Here is a 15,195-nt window from a genome sequence, read left to right as displayed (position 1 = left end):
CATCTACCAGTATTTCCTTGTTTCTTTGATTATATTTAACAAATCATATCCATCTTCAACGACAACACACAGGGAAAGGACCATTTTCAGACAATATAATAAATGTAAATGTGTATAATAATCAATAGACAATATAAACATGGAAATATGTAATATGCAAGTGAGTTTTTTGTTTGTGCAGGCACACGTTTGTGTGTACATGTGGAGGTGGGGGGGAGAGAGAGAGAGAGAGAGAGAGAGAGAGAGAGAGAGAGAACGTAGAGATTGATTATAAGGGGAAAAAAGAACAGCTACATATCATTCTGCAGATATCTTACTCAGATCAATTGGTAAAGTGAACAAATCATCTATATATACAACAGACCTCTGAGCAGCATGCGGAGGTGCACAGTTGGATGGGGGGTGATCGAAGGGTTAGTAGTCAAGCAGCCACAAGATCCGGTTGTATGGGCTGAATAAGAACATCTCCAAATTTCTTCCAAAAGGACCCTGTGCGTCCCCCCCCAAAAAATTCCCTCTCAACAGATTCTCCATCATCAAAGAAATGGACCCATACAACACGGTGATACTGATACCAATTATGCACAGCGAATGTAAACATTAAGTTACCTGCTGAGGGGGTTCTAATTCCAGACAAAATCAACAACAAAATTTTCTTTTGAACTCAGCTGTCATCATCCACAGCACCAATGTATGTGAGATCCTTTCGTCTCACCCTCACTGCCCCCTTGAGCCAGCTAGATGCTCGAAGATTGCCATGGTCCGCACTGCCTATCAAAGCACTGCTACTTGAAGATGGGCCTGAACCTGCACCATCTTCCAGCAGTGTCCATGGGTCAATATCCATATCATAATCCTGTGATGGCAATGGTTTAAATTTCCCTGGTATGTTAGTTACTGTCCGCGCCAGAGGAGCCTGATTTCTTTGAGGTGGGTGTGAGCTTCCAGCATGCAACCCAGAAACCGATATGCTGGGTTGAAGAACGGCCAAAGCAGTATCTGGAACAGGTGGTGGTTGGCAAGAGACAAGGCGCTGAACAGAAGGGATAACCACTGGCATTGCAGTTTGGATACGCCAGCGAATAATTTCAGGAAGTTGCATACGATCTAAGTCTTTCTGCATTCACAAGTACACATAAGACAGGTAGAAAACCAACTACCTAAACTGAAATTCTTAAATCAATATTAACTAATGAAAAGACAATGGCAAAAGTGTACTAACACTCAACTAGACACGCAATACATAAACAGATATTTTTTAATTTAATTAATTTTGTTGAAAATCCCAACACAGCTATATTCATGCAGTAAGGTTCATGGAATGCAAACTTATAATGCCATATACATCACTTGACATAACTTCAAAAGAGGGGAGTGGGGAAGGACTTTGAAACAATGAAAACTAAAATTGAAACTGACGGTACCCACTCTATATAGTGGTAGAACTTTGGCACTTTCTTTTTCCTTTCTTGGAGTGCAGAGTAAGTTCAATAAAGCTTACAAGAAGTTTGTAACGTAACTCATAACATACCACTACTACTTCCAAAAGAGAAGCACTTTAAAACTTTGCCTTCCCTCCCTTCTTTTCTTTTCTTTCCTATTTTTATTTTTTGTAGGACATGGTAGGGGTGAGGATATGAAGAAGGTTACAGAAGACCAAACCTGCAAATTATCTGCCAGTTCACGATCAAATGCAGCTAAATCTTTCCCCCCCTCATTCGTTGACTTAGTATACCTCAACCAACTTGGCTGGCAACTGCTTAACAGCCCATGCAGAACGAACAATAATTGGTCAAAGAGACTTTCATTTGACAATTCTGCAAAAGCTGCCGAGGCAGCTTCTGTTGAAGACTCTGCATCCCTCTTAGAGAAAGTACTCTGCATGATATTGAAGCATAGGTCAGCACCCTCGTACACAACTCGGTTTCCTAGAAGACGTAGTACTACAGAGGCAAGCCCATGCCTCATGTTCCGGCCAGATGGCTCCCTGACAGATCCAACATGTTTAAATTAGTCTATCTGGTGAACATATTCAGCATTTATCTAATCATGAGAAAACCATCACAACACATACCGCATACAAATGTTGAAAAGGTTACACTAAACCAAGCAAGAACTTCATCTTACAAAAGGCATGTATATCTAGGCTAAAATAACAAAAATTACAACAGTCGGGGCAACTGAAGAGCCTGAGAATACACCAAATATTTTAGTGATAGAAAATTATAAATGGCATAAGAAAGGAAATTTCTTGCTTTTAACTATATAGAACAACAAATGTATTTTTTCATTTCAGATCTTTCTAACTTAGTTATAGTTGGATTCTTGAAGGATAAAGTACAAACTGAAATCATTAATGAATGTCAAGAGGATATTGCATCACAAGCAAACTCTTAGCTAACTTGGTACCAAGTTTTATGGGGTTGAAGTGTCTTTTACCCTACAACATTTCTATGCATAGAGAACATAAAGAGAAAAGCTCTCAAATTATCCTCCTGATAATCATCCTTACAGAAATTTCAGTTTCTTTACTACCTGATGCATCCTATATACAAGCATCAATATACTCATAATTCACATCTGTTTACATCCTTACACGATTACAAAAGACAAAATGTATCAAAAAACAGGTTATGAAATACGCAGTCGAACTAGATTGTTTAGAAAAAGAAATTGAGACTGCATAAGCAAGAAAAAGGAACCGAATAGATATTCAAGAAGCAAGTCTTGCAACACCATAGCTGCCCCTCAAATCACAATTGGATGAACAAGGTAATCAAATAATCACGCTTCAGTGACCCTAATATGGAAACAATCAGCAGCCTGGGAGGCAACTGCTAACCAAGACAAACAGGCACATGCTCATGGAAACAAAATTACAATTCAAGACTTCACCATAAAAAGATTGTACAATTACCTGTCTGTGCAAATGATAGGAAGCAATCTTAAGAGCAACTGCAACCGAAGTGACACAGAAGCTCGCAAAGCTGCAGGGGACGATGGACCAGAATCAGCTGCTCCTGCTGCACGCCTAGCTAATCCAGGACTGCCACCCTTTATACCTTTGCGGCTATTTCCTTTGCTTGTAGGACCTTCAACTCCAGAAGGAGTTGGTCCTGCTTGCTTATTTGTCCCACGAGTAACTGGACTAACTTGTTGCTCAATACTACCCAACTGCTTGATCAAATCGTTTGCAAATGTATTGCGTGACTCATCAGAACTTTGATCTATACATGGAAGAAGTAATTCAATGAGAGCCCTCTCTGTCACATGCTGCTGAGTGACATTGTAGCTTTTAATGTCCAATGTTTGAGTGGCCCCTTTCCCATACTTTTTCAAGTCTGTTCCCTCTTCAACCATCTCACCCTCTTCAAGGGAGGTGACTTCAAACTTTCTCTTATCTCCCCTGTTTGTCACAGGATCAGCATCATAACTACACCATCCCCACGGCTTCCAAAATTGGGTCTTAATTGAGAGACCCTTACTTTCAGCAATATTAAGAAGACGTTGTCTAATGGTTTTTCGTCCATAAAGAACATCTGAGCCACCCAGGAACCATTTGACCTGCAACAACATAGAATCTGCTAGTGATCTCCCAAAAAGATGAACCACATCCGAGAAAAGGGGTGCAGCATCAGGTCTGACTAATAACCTTGTAAGGATGATCTCAATGAAATATTTCTCATTCTCGGAGGCAGCAACCTTTTCAGGACTAGGCAATGACGACCGAATGGCATCCACTAAAGACACATCTTGAGTGTCTTTAAGTTTTTCAATGAGGGCTTGTTCATTTAAAAGGAGCCTAAGCTCTACCCACTGCCAATGAAATTTCGCAGGTTGCAGGGTATCTAAAATATGTACAAGCTTATCTACAAGCTTTGTTTCACGCTCTGCAAATTGGACTTTAGACTCACCATGTCCAGAGACCTGATTTGCTTCAACCTGTGTAAATGAAGAGTGTGGCATCTTACAATCCATTATGGCATTTAGAAAAAGCCTTGCACGTAATGGAATAAAAGCCTCGGATTTTTTATGCATGTCTGAACCATTTAACTCTAGCATGGCTGCAAATTCAGCATCACTACCATCTGCAGCTACAAGATCATAGAAACCCTGACTATCTCTCAAACACACATCACGAAAAGGAGAGTGCTTTATAGCATCACCTATAGCTGTTGTTAAAGATTGATATGATTGGTTAAAATCATCCCGGGCTGCAAAGCTAGTGCTAAGAAGGAATGGCCGCCACATAACAAAAGCAAATATTGAAAAAGCAGGTGGAAAAACTAAATCAAGAGGGAGTATACGCTGCAACCTCGAAAGAGCTATTACAGAGGGTTCACCCAAGAGTTCCACAACCAATCCATCAGAGACTGTTCTGCAGTTTCCAATGAGAAGTCTAAACCAATGCACATAAACTTCAAGCGAGTTATCACCCTTAAATGCCCCAGCAGAACGAGCATTGCCATTAGAGTTGGATCTACTACTCCTTACAAATTGAATTACATCCAACCTTTCCTTTAACCTGAATACAGTCACTAATCTCTCCAAGCTAGTAACTCCTTGAACAACCGCCCCGATGACTAGTGCAGAAACAGCAGCTGCAACTTTTGTTGTCCTCCCAAGAACTACTTTACTATTCAAAATGTCATTAGACATATTAGTGTTGGAATCATGGGATTCAGGGGAGGAGTGATATTGATTTCGAGGGGCCTTTCCAGGAGCAAAAACCCCAGCAAGAGCAGAACAAGCTTCTGTCGCAAGAGCTACCTCAAACACACGGGTTTGGCGCTCTCCAAGAGCTTCCTTAAGGAGGCATAGGCAACTTATATGGATACGCAAAATACGCCTAGCAAAGTTCAAGGAATCAGTGGCAGATGGAAAGGTTGAATAGCTACCCCCTGCTCTAAAATCTGGAACCTTTGCTATAGTTAGCCCTACATTACCCACAATAGCAGAAATGGCAGAAGACACCAAAGATGGATCCCCTTCTTGAGCAGCACCACCAGTTTGCCTAATGCAGTCCATCAGTTCTGTAATTACTTTTTGAGATATCTGATATCCATCGTCCCATTTATCAACAGGAGGGCCTTTAGGAGCACCAGCAGCAAAGAGCTTTCTCTCTTTCCCAAAAAAGTACTGAAAGGCATCATCAACATTCACATTTCGTTGCACTATTTCTTTCATGTTTAAACCCACCCTGGATAACCGGACCCCACTAATCTTTTGGCGGAAAAAATCATCAAGATCTTCGACTCCGGCTGGAACACCAAGCGGAAACCCCAACTCTCCATCTACCGACTGTCCAGACTCAAGTTCAGAAAGAAGTCTCTTATCGCATGTTGGCTTGAAACTCTTTTCCCATTCAATGACACTAGCTACATTGCTGTATCGCTTCAATAAATACCGACTGTATGCTAAGGCAGCTGAACCTGAAACTCTTCCATTAGATGCCACTACGGCTGAAGCACGATGCATTGTAACAGACAAGACTTCTGGAATAAGATCTGTAGCAATAATTATGTTCTCATACCTGAACCAAATCCATTGTTAGGAGACAAAACAGAATCTAAAGTAGAATGCTTAAGGAAAGTGTTTACGTCAAGTGACAAGCAGATAAGAGGGGAAATTTGAGGGGGCACATACTACTAGAAAGTATTAGACAAGGATGTTGATGATGATATAAGTACATGTAATTTTTTAAAATTTGAACAAACAGCTTCCAAAGATGGGAGTATTTGCTGTCATGAAAACTATTTCATACAGGATTGATAAGTGTATGTTTCTAAACAACTTCAATTCAGGTGCAAGGTTACAAATACTATAAGAACAAGTGTACTAATTTTAGTTGGAAAGAAGAAAGCAAATTATTCCGACTGTCTTACACTTGCTATTAAAAAAATTTAAAAAAAGGGGGCTAAACTTATTTGAATGTGGTTTGTTCAATAAGCTCTCAAGATTTTAACTTCATTTCACTTATTCTATCTAATTCCAAGAAAATCAAAAGGCATGCCTGCACAATAAAAGTCATTTTTAAAGAGAAAAATGACGAGGGAAGGATAAGTAAATCTGCAATCAGAGAAGAGAAACAGACTTATCTCAACATTGTGTATAAAATTTACAGGATATAAAGATTGAGAATGCACCTTCGGAGTGATGATACCAGAAATGCCTCCCCCAATTCACACACTTGATTTTCAGCATTTCTGGGCAACAGCATAATGTTCCTACCACTATGGATTGTAGAACTAGGGCCACTAACCTTTGGCAGCAACCAAAGGAGAAACTTGACTGCTGAAACTAAATCATTTGAAACATCCATCAAATACAGTGCAGCAGAAAGTTCATCTTCACCAAGCTTCCACCGCATGGAGCTCCTATCATCAACAGATGTGAAAGTCCTACCAAATTGGCCAACCTTCGCAATGGTCTTTTCAGTCTCTTCAACAAGCTGCCTGATAACAGTCATTATCCAAACCGTAATTGTCCTCTTCTCTACAAATTGCAGCCGCTTTAAAGCTTTTCCAATTGAAACAATATCCCCACCATGGTTCATTTTGGTTGGATCTATAGACTTCGGGGTTTCCCCCTCAACTCCACTTTTATGATGTGGACAGCTTACTTTATTATTGCAGACATGACTCGTAGATGCTCCCTGGCTACCTTCAATCCTAGCAGCTGCAAGTTGAGCTAGACTTTGAGTTTTACGAACTATCTTCTGCCGGTTCCTAGAGACCTGTTTGGTTGATTTAACAGGTGGATCAACCTTCAATGGCTCCAGGGACTTAGGTCTCTTCCTCATCCACCAGGTATCTTCATCATCTGAAGGAATTGAAAATTTTCCTTGGATGCATGAGCTCCTTTCGCCACTCACTTTTTGCCTCTTTGCTCTTCTGCATTCTTCACACCCAGGGGTGCCTTCTCCCAGATCCATCTTGTTATAGATTGACCCAAAAGGCCTCTTAACACTCCCGTGGGATTCATCAAGCCCTGTATCCGTTGTTGAGGATGAACTATTTGGCAGTTGCAAAAGAACTGATATTGCTTCCTTTAGTTCTTCGACATCAGCATCAGTCTTGCCACTTTTACTGGCCACTTTTACTGGCAAACCACCATCTTTTCCAGGAATGGGATAATTCTTTTGCTTCAGAACAGACACATTTTTATTTTGATCAGAGAGAAGCCCACGAAGTATTAGGCGGCGCTCGGTTATGTAGAAGTTCATGGCCTCTGAAAGTTGTGGCCCTTCGGCAATCCCTGCTTCTTCCAAAGCATCACGCATAAAGAGCCCAGGCAACAGCTTCAAGATACGAAAATGCCTCTTCCGCCGGTCTACTTCAACCACCAGTCCATTCATATCCATAATCCCACTAACTATCAGCTGCCTAACATAAGCATGAGGATTAAAAATACCACACCGGATAAGTTCAATTAGAAGTAGTTGAAGGCGCTTCAAACCTTCTCCTTTGCCTGCTTCATGTTGATCAATCCAACACACTATGATATCGTGTAAAGGACCAGGGCTCTCGAATATATTTGACGATTTCATACTTCTTTGATCAACATTTTTTGGTTTAACCTCACAGGAATTTCCCAAGGAAACTCTGCTGACAGGAAAATTGTTCTGCTGGGTAGAACCTTTTGCAACACTACTGACTCCAAGGACGCTGTCATTCTTACGATGAGGTGAACTTTGCAAATCTCTTATCTTTAGCTTCAAAAGCCTAGTAACAACAAATACCTGAGAGAAATCCTTTCTGCCAGTAAATTTCAGCTCACAAGGTGGGGCAGTCCTAAAATCCCTGAAATCACATGTTGCCCACTCACAGAGGAAAAATACAGAGCAAACAAATGACAAGTTTGCAGTCCCAATCCACTTCAATGAAGTTCGTAAACATGGACTAACTCCTGCAATCCAACTTTCACTTGCAACTCCATCACAAGGATCTTCAAACAGAAATCTATAAGCCCCTCGAACATCTCCCTGCACAAGAGATCTATCTAGGGCCTGTACAGCTTTAGCTATACTATGACCTGGATAGCTAGGCCTTGCAGCCTTTGCAAGATTTTCAGCACATTTCTGAATAGATGAAACAATACGATCAAAAGCCAGGGACTGATATTGAGTATCAAAAACTTTGCTTCTTACTGCAGAAGCAACTTCTGCTGAAACATTTTTAATCTTTCTTGCATCCTCAGATATCTTTGGTAATCCATCTTTTGAAACATAGGAAACTACAGAGGATGGTAGAGGAAAGCAATCCAAAGCTACAAACGTATCAGGCACAGCAAGTATTAAATAGCGAAGCATCTCAACCAAAGAAGACACTATGTACCCCCTACGGGAGTTATCTACAAGATCTGATCCACCTTGAGAAGGTTCGGCAATGAAACGAACAGCTACTCTCACAAGATTGCGCACATATGTTTGAGATAAAACAACAGTTTCCAGAACACCATAAATAATAGGCAAAAACAACTGCATAATCTCAAGCAATTCTTTATCCTGCAAGTGAACGAATATGAATATAAGAGGCATACTAAGATAACTTAAACATCAGTAAATAGTGTTTAAAAAAAATAAACACATAAAAAAGTAATACCTGTAGTTGACTTAGAACCCACTCAATGATGAGTGTAGGAAGAAGCAGCCCCTCGGCATGATGCCATTGCAGAAGCCGCACCACATACCACCACTTGAAATGTACGGAAGGCTCCTCACCATCAAGGACTGCTGATGCTGGATCACTCCTTAGTGGCAGTGACGCAGTATATAAAGTTTGTGGTGATCTATCTCTGTTGTTTGAACTGGAATGAGATTTATTTCTCGAGAATAACTCATCGAGAAGGTACTGCAGATACTCAATAATATCTTTTGTCCAAAGCTCTGTGCGGGACAACTGAAGTTTATCAGATGTCCCAGATGATAAACTGGTAGAACCTGGCCTGACCTGCAGAAAATACAGAAATAATATGGTGCAGTGTCAGCTACTTTCCAATATGAAAAGTATTGGCAAACAGGTTATGATCAAAACCCAGTTCAGTTATGATTGTGCGGGAATACCCACCTGATTAAGATAAGTTACTTTAATAAACCAAGTTGCTCTCAGCAATGGAACATTATTCCTTGTAAGAACTTCAAACAAAGATCTTTTCCTATACCCATGAGGGACATGATCAGCCAATGAACGCAAGCGCTTGTGTTGTTGTGACAGACCCTGGAAGCAAAATGAGAATATATTATAATCAGATTATAAACAAGAATAAATAGAAAGACTTATCGAGTCATGGAATTCAACAACAAAACCAACTTAGTATTTCATGGGAGACCGGGAGACCCTCCACTTGTTTTTGGGGGATACCTCTTCATCCTTATCAAATTCTCACCACTATGTGGCCATACTAGGTTGTCATCATTTTGATGAACCATTGTGTTTAAATACATTTGACAAGTTGATTGGGTATAGATAATAAAAACTGTGGCCCTCATTTTGCTGCCCTCAGCAAGACATTAAGATGTTTGGCAAGAACCAAGTCACCATATCACAATGCTTCTTATTTGCATAAGTTGACAGTGTAACCAAATGGGTAATAGCTACTAGCTATTTCTATATTTCAAAGTTTCTCAAGCAAAAGTGCGCAATTAGAAAGGAGTGCACGGTATATGCCTTTAATCTTTCTATACAAAAATAAGGTTAACATTTATTAGAAGCAACTATGTATTTAAGAAAAGAAAAGGCATACCTCAATCCATTTTTTTCGCAACTCTTCACCACAGGGCTTTTGTTCAGGAAAAACACCTGGCTTTGACAACAATGAATCAACAAGAGGAACACCGTACACTTGACCAGCCTGCCATGCAAAAAAAAATAAACATACAGCAGTCCATAATGTGACATCAGTCATATAGCACCCCCAAACCACTTTAATGCAAAAGCATATGCCAATATGCATTTCTGCGGCAGAAGAAATTTCCTAAACAAAACAAAAAAAAAAAAAAAAACAGCTGAGCCAGGATAAACTACCTTCCTCTTTTGAGCCCGGGATTCATTGATAGCCCTAAAACGTTTTTTGATTGCCTGGAAATTAAGACAACCCAAAATATCATATAATCTACTAGTATTGAAAAATACATGAAACCAAAGAAAGTGGTAGACAAAATCACTATCAAAATAGATATAGCCCACACAACTTTCCAAACTAAGTGAGTACCTCTTTGCACCTGAAGACAAGAGGCTTGCTAAAAGCTTGAGCCTGACTCAGAGAAACCTCTCTAGATTCCTGGAAAATTTGGCAAGCAAAGTCATCATAAACACCCATGTGTTTGGACCCACAAAATTTTGAATCACAAAATACCATAACAAGATTAATAGTAACAATAATTATTGTTATCCAATACGAGCAGACCATATAAAAATGGCCTTCAGCATTAAAATATGCAGCATAAATGCTTATAAATTGAAAAAGACAAAAAATGACTCTTCGAAGAAGTGTAGAAGGATGCTCACAAATGGTTATAAGGAATCAACTTTGGTGGGTTTTTGTGAAGAGAGAACTATAGTGGGTTTTCAGATAGGTAGTCTTTCTTAAGAATTAAGAGCATCTTGATATATTTCAACCAATTAGTAGAATATAAAATTGTACCTCAATTCCTTCAACAGTCTCTCTGTATCCAGCTTGCACGTATTCCTTGGTAAGAGTCTCCTCTGGGCAATTTGGCGTTTGGGGGTGAAAGTCAGGTGGCCCAAGTCTGAGATTAAATAAAATGGAAATGACTTATAACTGAGAACCACAATCAGCAGACATAAATTTATGAACAAAAAATATAAAAATAAAATAAACATAACATTTTAAAAATAACATATATAAGTTAGCATATCCAGCAGTAAAAAACTCCTGCAACCTGTTTCATTTAAGTAAGTATTATAATAAAATAAAAAAAGGAACTCGAGACTGTAACAGCACATAAAGTCTCTTTACAGATATTTCAAGAAAAGGGCACTAATCTTTGTGAACATTACCGGGTATTCAAAAGGTCTTTATCACACTTCAATTTGTAAGGGTTTAACTGCGATGTGCGCCTGCATAGTTGAAAACAGGTCACCAAATTTTATAACAAGGAAACAGTCAACTTATCAATAATCAAAAGATTGAGTAACTCCGTATAAGAAAAACCTAAGTTATACATCCATTATAGAGAAAATATAATATTGGAAATGTTAGAAGTTGCAAAATTTTGAGCCAAACTAGCCAATAAATGATGACATAATAAATATCATTTAAATTTTTATGAGAAACACACTATTCATTAAAAAAATAGAAAAGCTAGACAATAAATACCATTGAAATTAAAATTACAGTATGACCTAAAACAAGACTTTTTTCCATGAAAGAGAATGTAATGCACCATATTTGTGGAGCACATTTACCTAGAAGCTAGAGGTAAGTTAGGCAATGCAGCCGATTCAGCTCGGGTAGAATCCCTCCCTGATGTCCCACCTATTGTTGTGTTGTTAACTGCACTAGTGCAGCCAGTGGGAGGATACCTTTGCATTTCTCCCAACTATCATCGGCATACTGTCCCCAGCATCGAACTGCTACAAGAAGCTGCCAAGCTAGACCACTAAGTTAAATCATGGTTCCCCCGTTAATTCTGATGAAAGCCATCACCAGAAGAAAGTACAGTTACATTAGTTTAATGAAGAAATACAAATTTGAGATGATAATGGATGCAACCCAGTTCCCCCGTTAATTCCGATGAAAGCCATCACCAGAAGAAAGTACAGTTACATTAGTTTAATGAAGAAATACAAATTTGAGATGATAATGGATGCAACCCGCAAGGATTCACTTCATGAGTGTAACATATGAAAATATTATCAGTCATAAGCTACATAAGGATTCACTTCATGAGTGTAACATATGCAAATATTATCAGTCATAAGCTACATAAGGATTCACCTCATGAGTATAATGTATGCATATATTATCAGTCATAAGCTACATAATGCAAATTGACATTCCTTCAAGGCAAAACTCTCTTCTTGTAAACATGACATACTCTTTCAGACCCTATGATGAATCGCATGGTATGCATAATGTATGAACTTCAAGGCACAATTTATATATAGACGGGACAGATGGAGTATGGAGCAAAAGAAGTTTAGTTCTTAGAAACAAGTTACAATGAAGATGGATGATTCGAAAAGTGTGATTCAAGTACAGAATCTATTTGTTGCTGATTAGTTATTACAGTCTATTGTAAACCTAATCCTACAAATAATGTTGAAAATTTGACTTCTAAAGCTTCTGGCGCTAAAATTTACAATTATCGGGTATTTACAGTTCCGTGAAACTTTGCTCCCTCCAATATAAATCATGAAATAGTTTGGAGTTCCAACATGAAGAAAAAAAACACCACCTCTACTAAAGCAACTAACATATAGAATTTTACACAGGCATGTTCAGGCAAAACATATCTAAGAAATGCCTAAAGTTTTGATTTTCTCTCGATGAATAGTAAGTTCATTTAGGAGTATTCGAACCTAAAATGAGATGCGCATTTGCTTAAAGTTGCCAAACTTGATATAATGAACGAAACGTTAGATTCGTAGAGCAGCTAATAAAATCTTTGGCCTCGTAATTCGCAACCCAGTTTCATAAAGTTCATATTTTTCACATTACACATATACGTAAATAATAAGTCCCAATTTTCAACATGGCAAAAAAAGCAACAGAACTTAACCCAAACAATTCGATCTGCAATTCTTTATCTAAAACACATTAGAAATTTCAAATATTTAAACTGCAAGCTCAATCGGTTATGTGCCCAAAAAAGAAACGCAAAAATTTTCAAAACAAAGTAATATTAACAATACCAAACCTAAGCACTAATACAACCCTAAATCTGCTATTGAGCCAAAGAATTTCAAAGAACCCTAAATCCGAGCTAAGTTCCAAACGGTACTGAAACAAATTCGCATTCCGAATCATCGAATCTAACACCAAAAGCACCATAAATTGCAGCTAGGGTTTTGAACAAAATACCAATTTCCACACGGGAGAGGTATTGCGGGAGCTTCGCGAATTGGGTTTTCCAGCAGCAAGTGAGGCTAGGGTTTTTATGGCAATGGGTGTAAAAAAGGCGAAGACTTAGGGACAAAACTGTATAATAAAATAATGAAAAAGATTTGGGATTGCAGAGGCGTGGCTCTGAAAGGTTTGAGATTCCAAGAGGAAGGATATGGGTTTTAGAGAGAGAAAGTTGTAGAGAGAGAAAATTGGGATGAACTGAACAAGGGTCGAGGAGTTTGACTCTTTTAATCTTGTTGCTGATGATGACGAAGATGCGTCCGTTGCTTCCTGGGTTAGAATAAAGAGGAAAGGATGGGCGATCTGGAGCTAGCAAGTCATTATAAAATTATTTTCTGCATTTTTTACCTTTTGTTCCAATTTTGCCCTTGTCTTTCTTCTTTGATTTTGCTAGATTGCCGCAGAATGGCAACTTTTGAGGGGGTATAATGGGGATAAAGTTGGGATACCCTATTTAAGCTGAATCAGATTTCAAATATCTTCTCGATACAAAGTGTGTTTTTCAGTGCTTTAACAGAAAATTGGTGATCTGCATCCTCATGTTTAGGATTTGGTAAGAAATATACAAAATTTAAATGAATTTATGATTTGATTTGATCCACATCCACGCCAAGATTAACATGATGCTCATAATTAATGCTTCATCTTTACATGGTGGATTTCTTTCTCTTATGGTGGGTTGATGGAGAGATGTTCGAAAAGTGAAATAATTGAGTCGTGAGTTAGTTGATTCAACAAGTGAGTTGTTACACACTTAGGAACTGGTTCGATTTTAGGGAAAGAAAGTAATAATTTTCAAACATTTTGTTTGGTATTCTTTAATGAGTAAATTGTAGCTATGGTCATTTAACTTTAATTCAATTAGAGTAATAGTCTTTCAACTAAAAATCAATTACCATTAGTTCCTCAACTCATCAAAACGTGCAGCTATGATCCCTCAACTAAAAATTCATTACCATTGATCCCTCAACTTTAATTCAACTGGAGAAATTGTCCCTTAACTTTAACTCAATTGTAGCAATGGTCATTCCAACATAATTCGTTTTGACAAAAATTTTGACGTAGTTGGCGAAAATGACCATAATTACACACTTTGATGAGTTGAGAGACTCTAATTATATAAATGGTTATTCCAACATAACTTATTTTGACAAAATTTTGACGAAATTGATGAAAATGACTATAGCTACACATTTTGATAAGTTGAGGGACCAATGGTAATGGATTTTTAGTTGAAAGACCATTACTCCAATTTGATTAAAGTTGAGGGACTATTGTTACAATTTACTCTTCTTTAATTTATTTACGGCTAACTGAAGAAATTTGCAAGACAAATTAATTGAAGGATTAGCATTATCATGTGTTATGCATCTGAATATTCTACTAAAGTTTTCACCAACAAATTTTGTTACTTTTCAAGGTCAAAGTATGGAGAGTAAATACTATTTTGGATTTAGTTATTCTCCTTAGTCCCTAGGACAATATTAGAGCTTCTACAACGAGTGACTTTATATGGAGTTGAAAAGGTTAGTGAATATAACCTAATTTAGAGCTTCGAGAACTTTTTGGGGCTCTAAAAAAAATCTTTTTCAATGAGGGGCTACATATGTATTTATATATTAATTTGATTACGTCAGTAACTTTATTTTTGTCTTAACTTTTCTTAGGTTGATTTTTTGACATATTATCTTAAGTTTTTGGCTTATTTTTAGCTACGCCCGCTAAAACTCCATTTTAATCTCACTTTGCTCCCTGTAACTCAAAAGTCGTCATTTTACTTCTTGCAACTCAAAATTCGCTTCACTTCGTGTCTTGCCTCTATAACTCGATTTTGATCTCAGTTTGCCCCCATAAACTTGAAAGTTGTCTCTATAAAACTTAAAATTCGCTCCACGTTACCTTAGATCCATTTGTTTCTTATGTGGATTTGATTTGGGTGAGTCAGGCTAATCAATTTCTTTTTATTTTTTTTTTCATCTCTTCAATTTCTTTAAACTTAATATGCTCTGATTGTTGAATGTTGACGCATAATGGAGACTTATAATCAAATTTATTACACATGTGGTGACACGCCCCGACTCGGAATGTCCACTAAGACTCCGA

At 38.1% G+C, this 15,195-nt stretch overlaps 1 protein-coding gene across 4 annotated transcripts; it reads right to left on the bottom strand.

The window, feature by feature from the left end:
• Positions 1 to 247: 247 nt before the first annotated feature.
• Positions 248 to 13,392, bottom strand: LOC114819154 (mediator of RNA polymerase II transcription subunit 12). 4 transcript variants are annotated; one of them, XM_029105697.2, is made up of 13 exons: positions 13,048 to 13,392; positions 11,430 to 11,615; positions 11,022 to 11,081; positions 10,645 to 10,750; positions 10,213 to 10,281; positions 10,026 to 10,079; positions 9,745 to 9,852; positions 9,069 to 9,218; positions 8,604 to 8,951; positions 6,147 to 8,506; positions 2,918 to 5,533; positions 1,663 to 1,987; positions 248 to 1,117 (listed from the first exon to the last, which is right to left on the bottom strand). In XM_029105697.2, exons 2-13 carry the CDS (start codon positions 11,552 to 11,554, stop codon positions 665 to 667), a joined length of 6,774 nt encoding a protein of 2,257 aa, XP_028961530.2. In that variant the 5' UTR covers positions 11,555 to 11,615; positions 13,048 to 13,392; the 3' UTR covers positions 248 to 664. The 4 variants fall into 4 exon arrangements, with proteins under 4 accessions (XP_028961530.2, XP_028961528.2, XP_028961531.2 ...); XM_029105695.2 differs by having other exon boundaries at positions 11,430 to 11,653; positions 13,048 to 13,388; XM_029105698.2 differs by having other exon boundaries at positions 11,430 to 11,607; positions 13,048 to 13,388.
• Between the last annotated feature and the right edge of the window lie 1,803 nt (positions 13,393 to 15,195).

This window comes from Malus domestica, chromosome 07, assembly GCF_042453785.1.
Source record: "Malus domestica chromosome 07, GDT2T_hap1".
NCBI classification, from domain to species: Eukaryota; Viridiplantae; Streptophyta; class Magnoliopsida; order Rosales; family Rosaceae; genus Malus; species Malus domestica.
Note: the sequence above shows the minus strand (reverse complement) of the source record. Positions and strands in the feature narration are given on the sequence as shown.

Bases quoted from the DNA above. Each gene is read 5' to 3' on its own strand.
- LOC114819154 (XM_029105697.2), bottom strand. From the start codon at position 11,554: ATGCAAAGGTATCCTCCCACTGGCTGCACTAGTGCAGTTAACAACACA. The intron at 10,080-10,212 runs GTACTCACTTAG...CTTAATTTCCAG, and splicing joins TTGTCTTCAGGTGCAAAGAG to GCAATCAAAAAACGTTTTAG. The intron at 9,853-10,025 runs GTAGTTTATCCT...TTTGCATGGCAG, and splicing joins CCCGGGCTCAAAAGAGGAAG to GCTGGTCAAGTGTACGGTGT.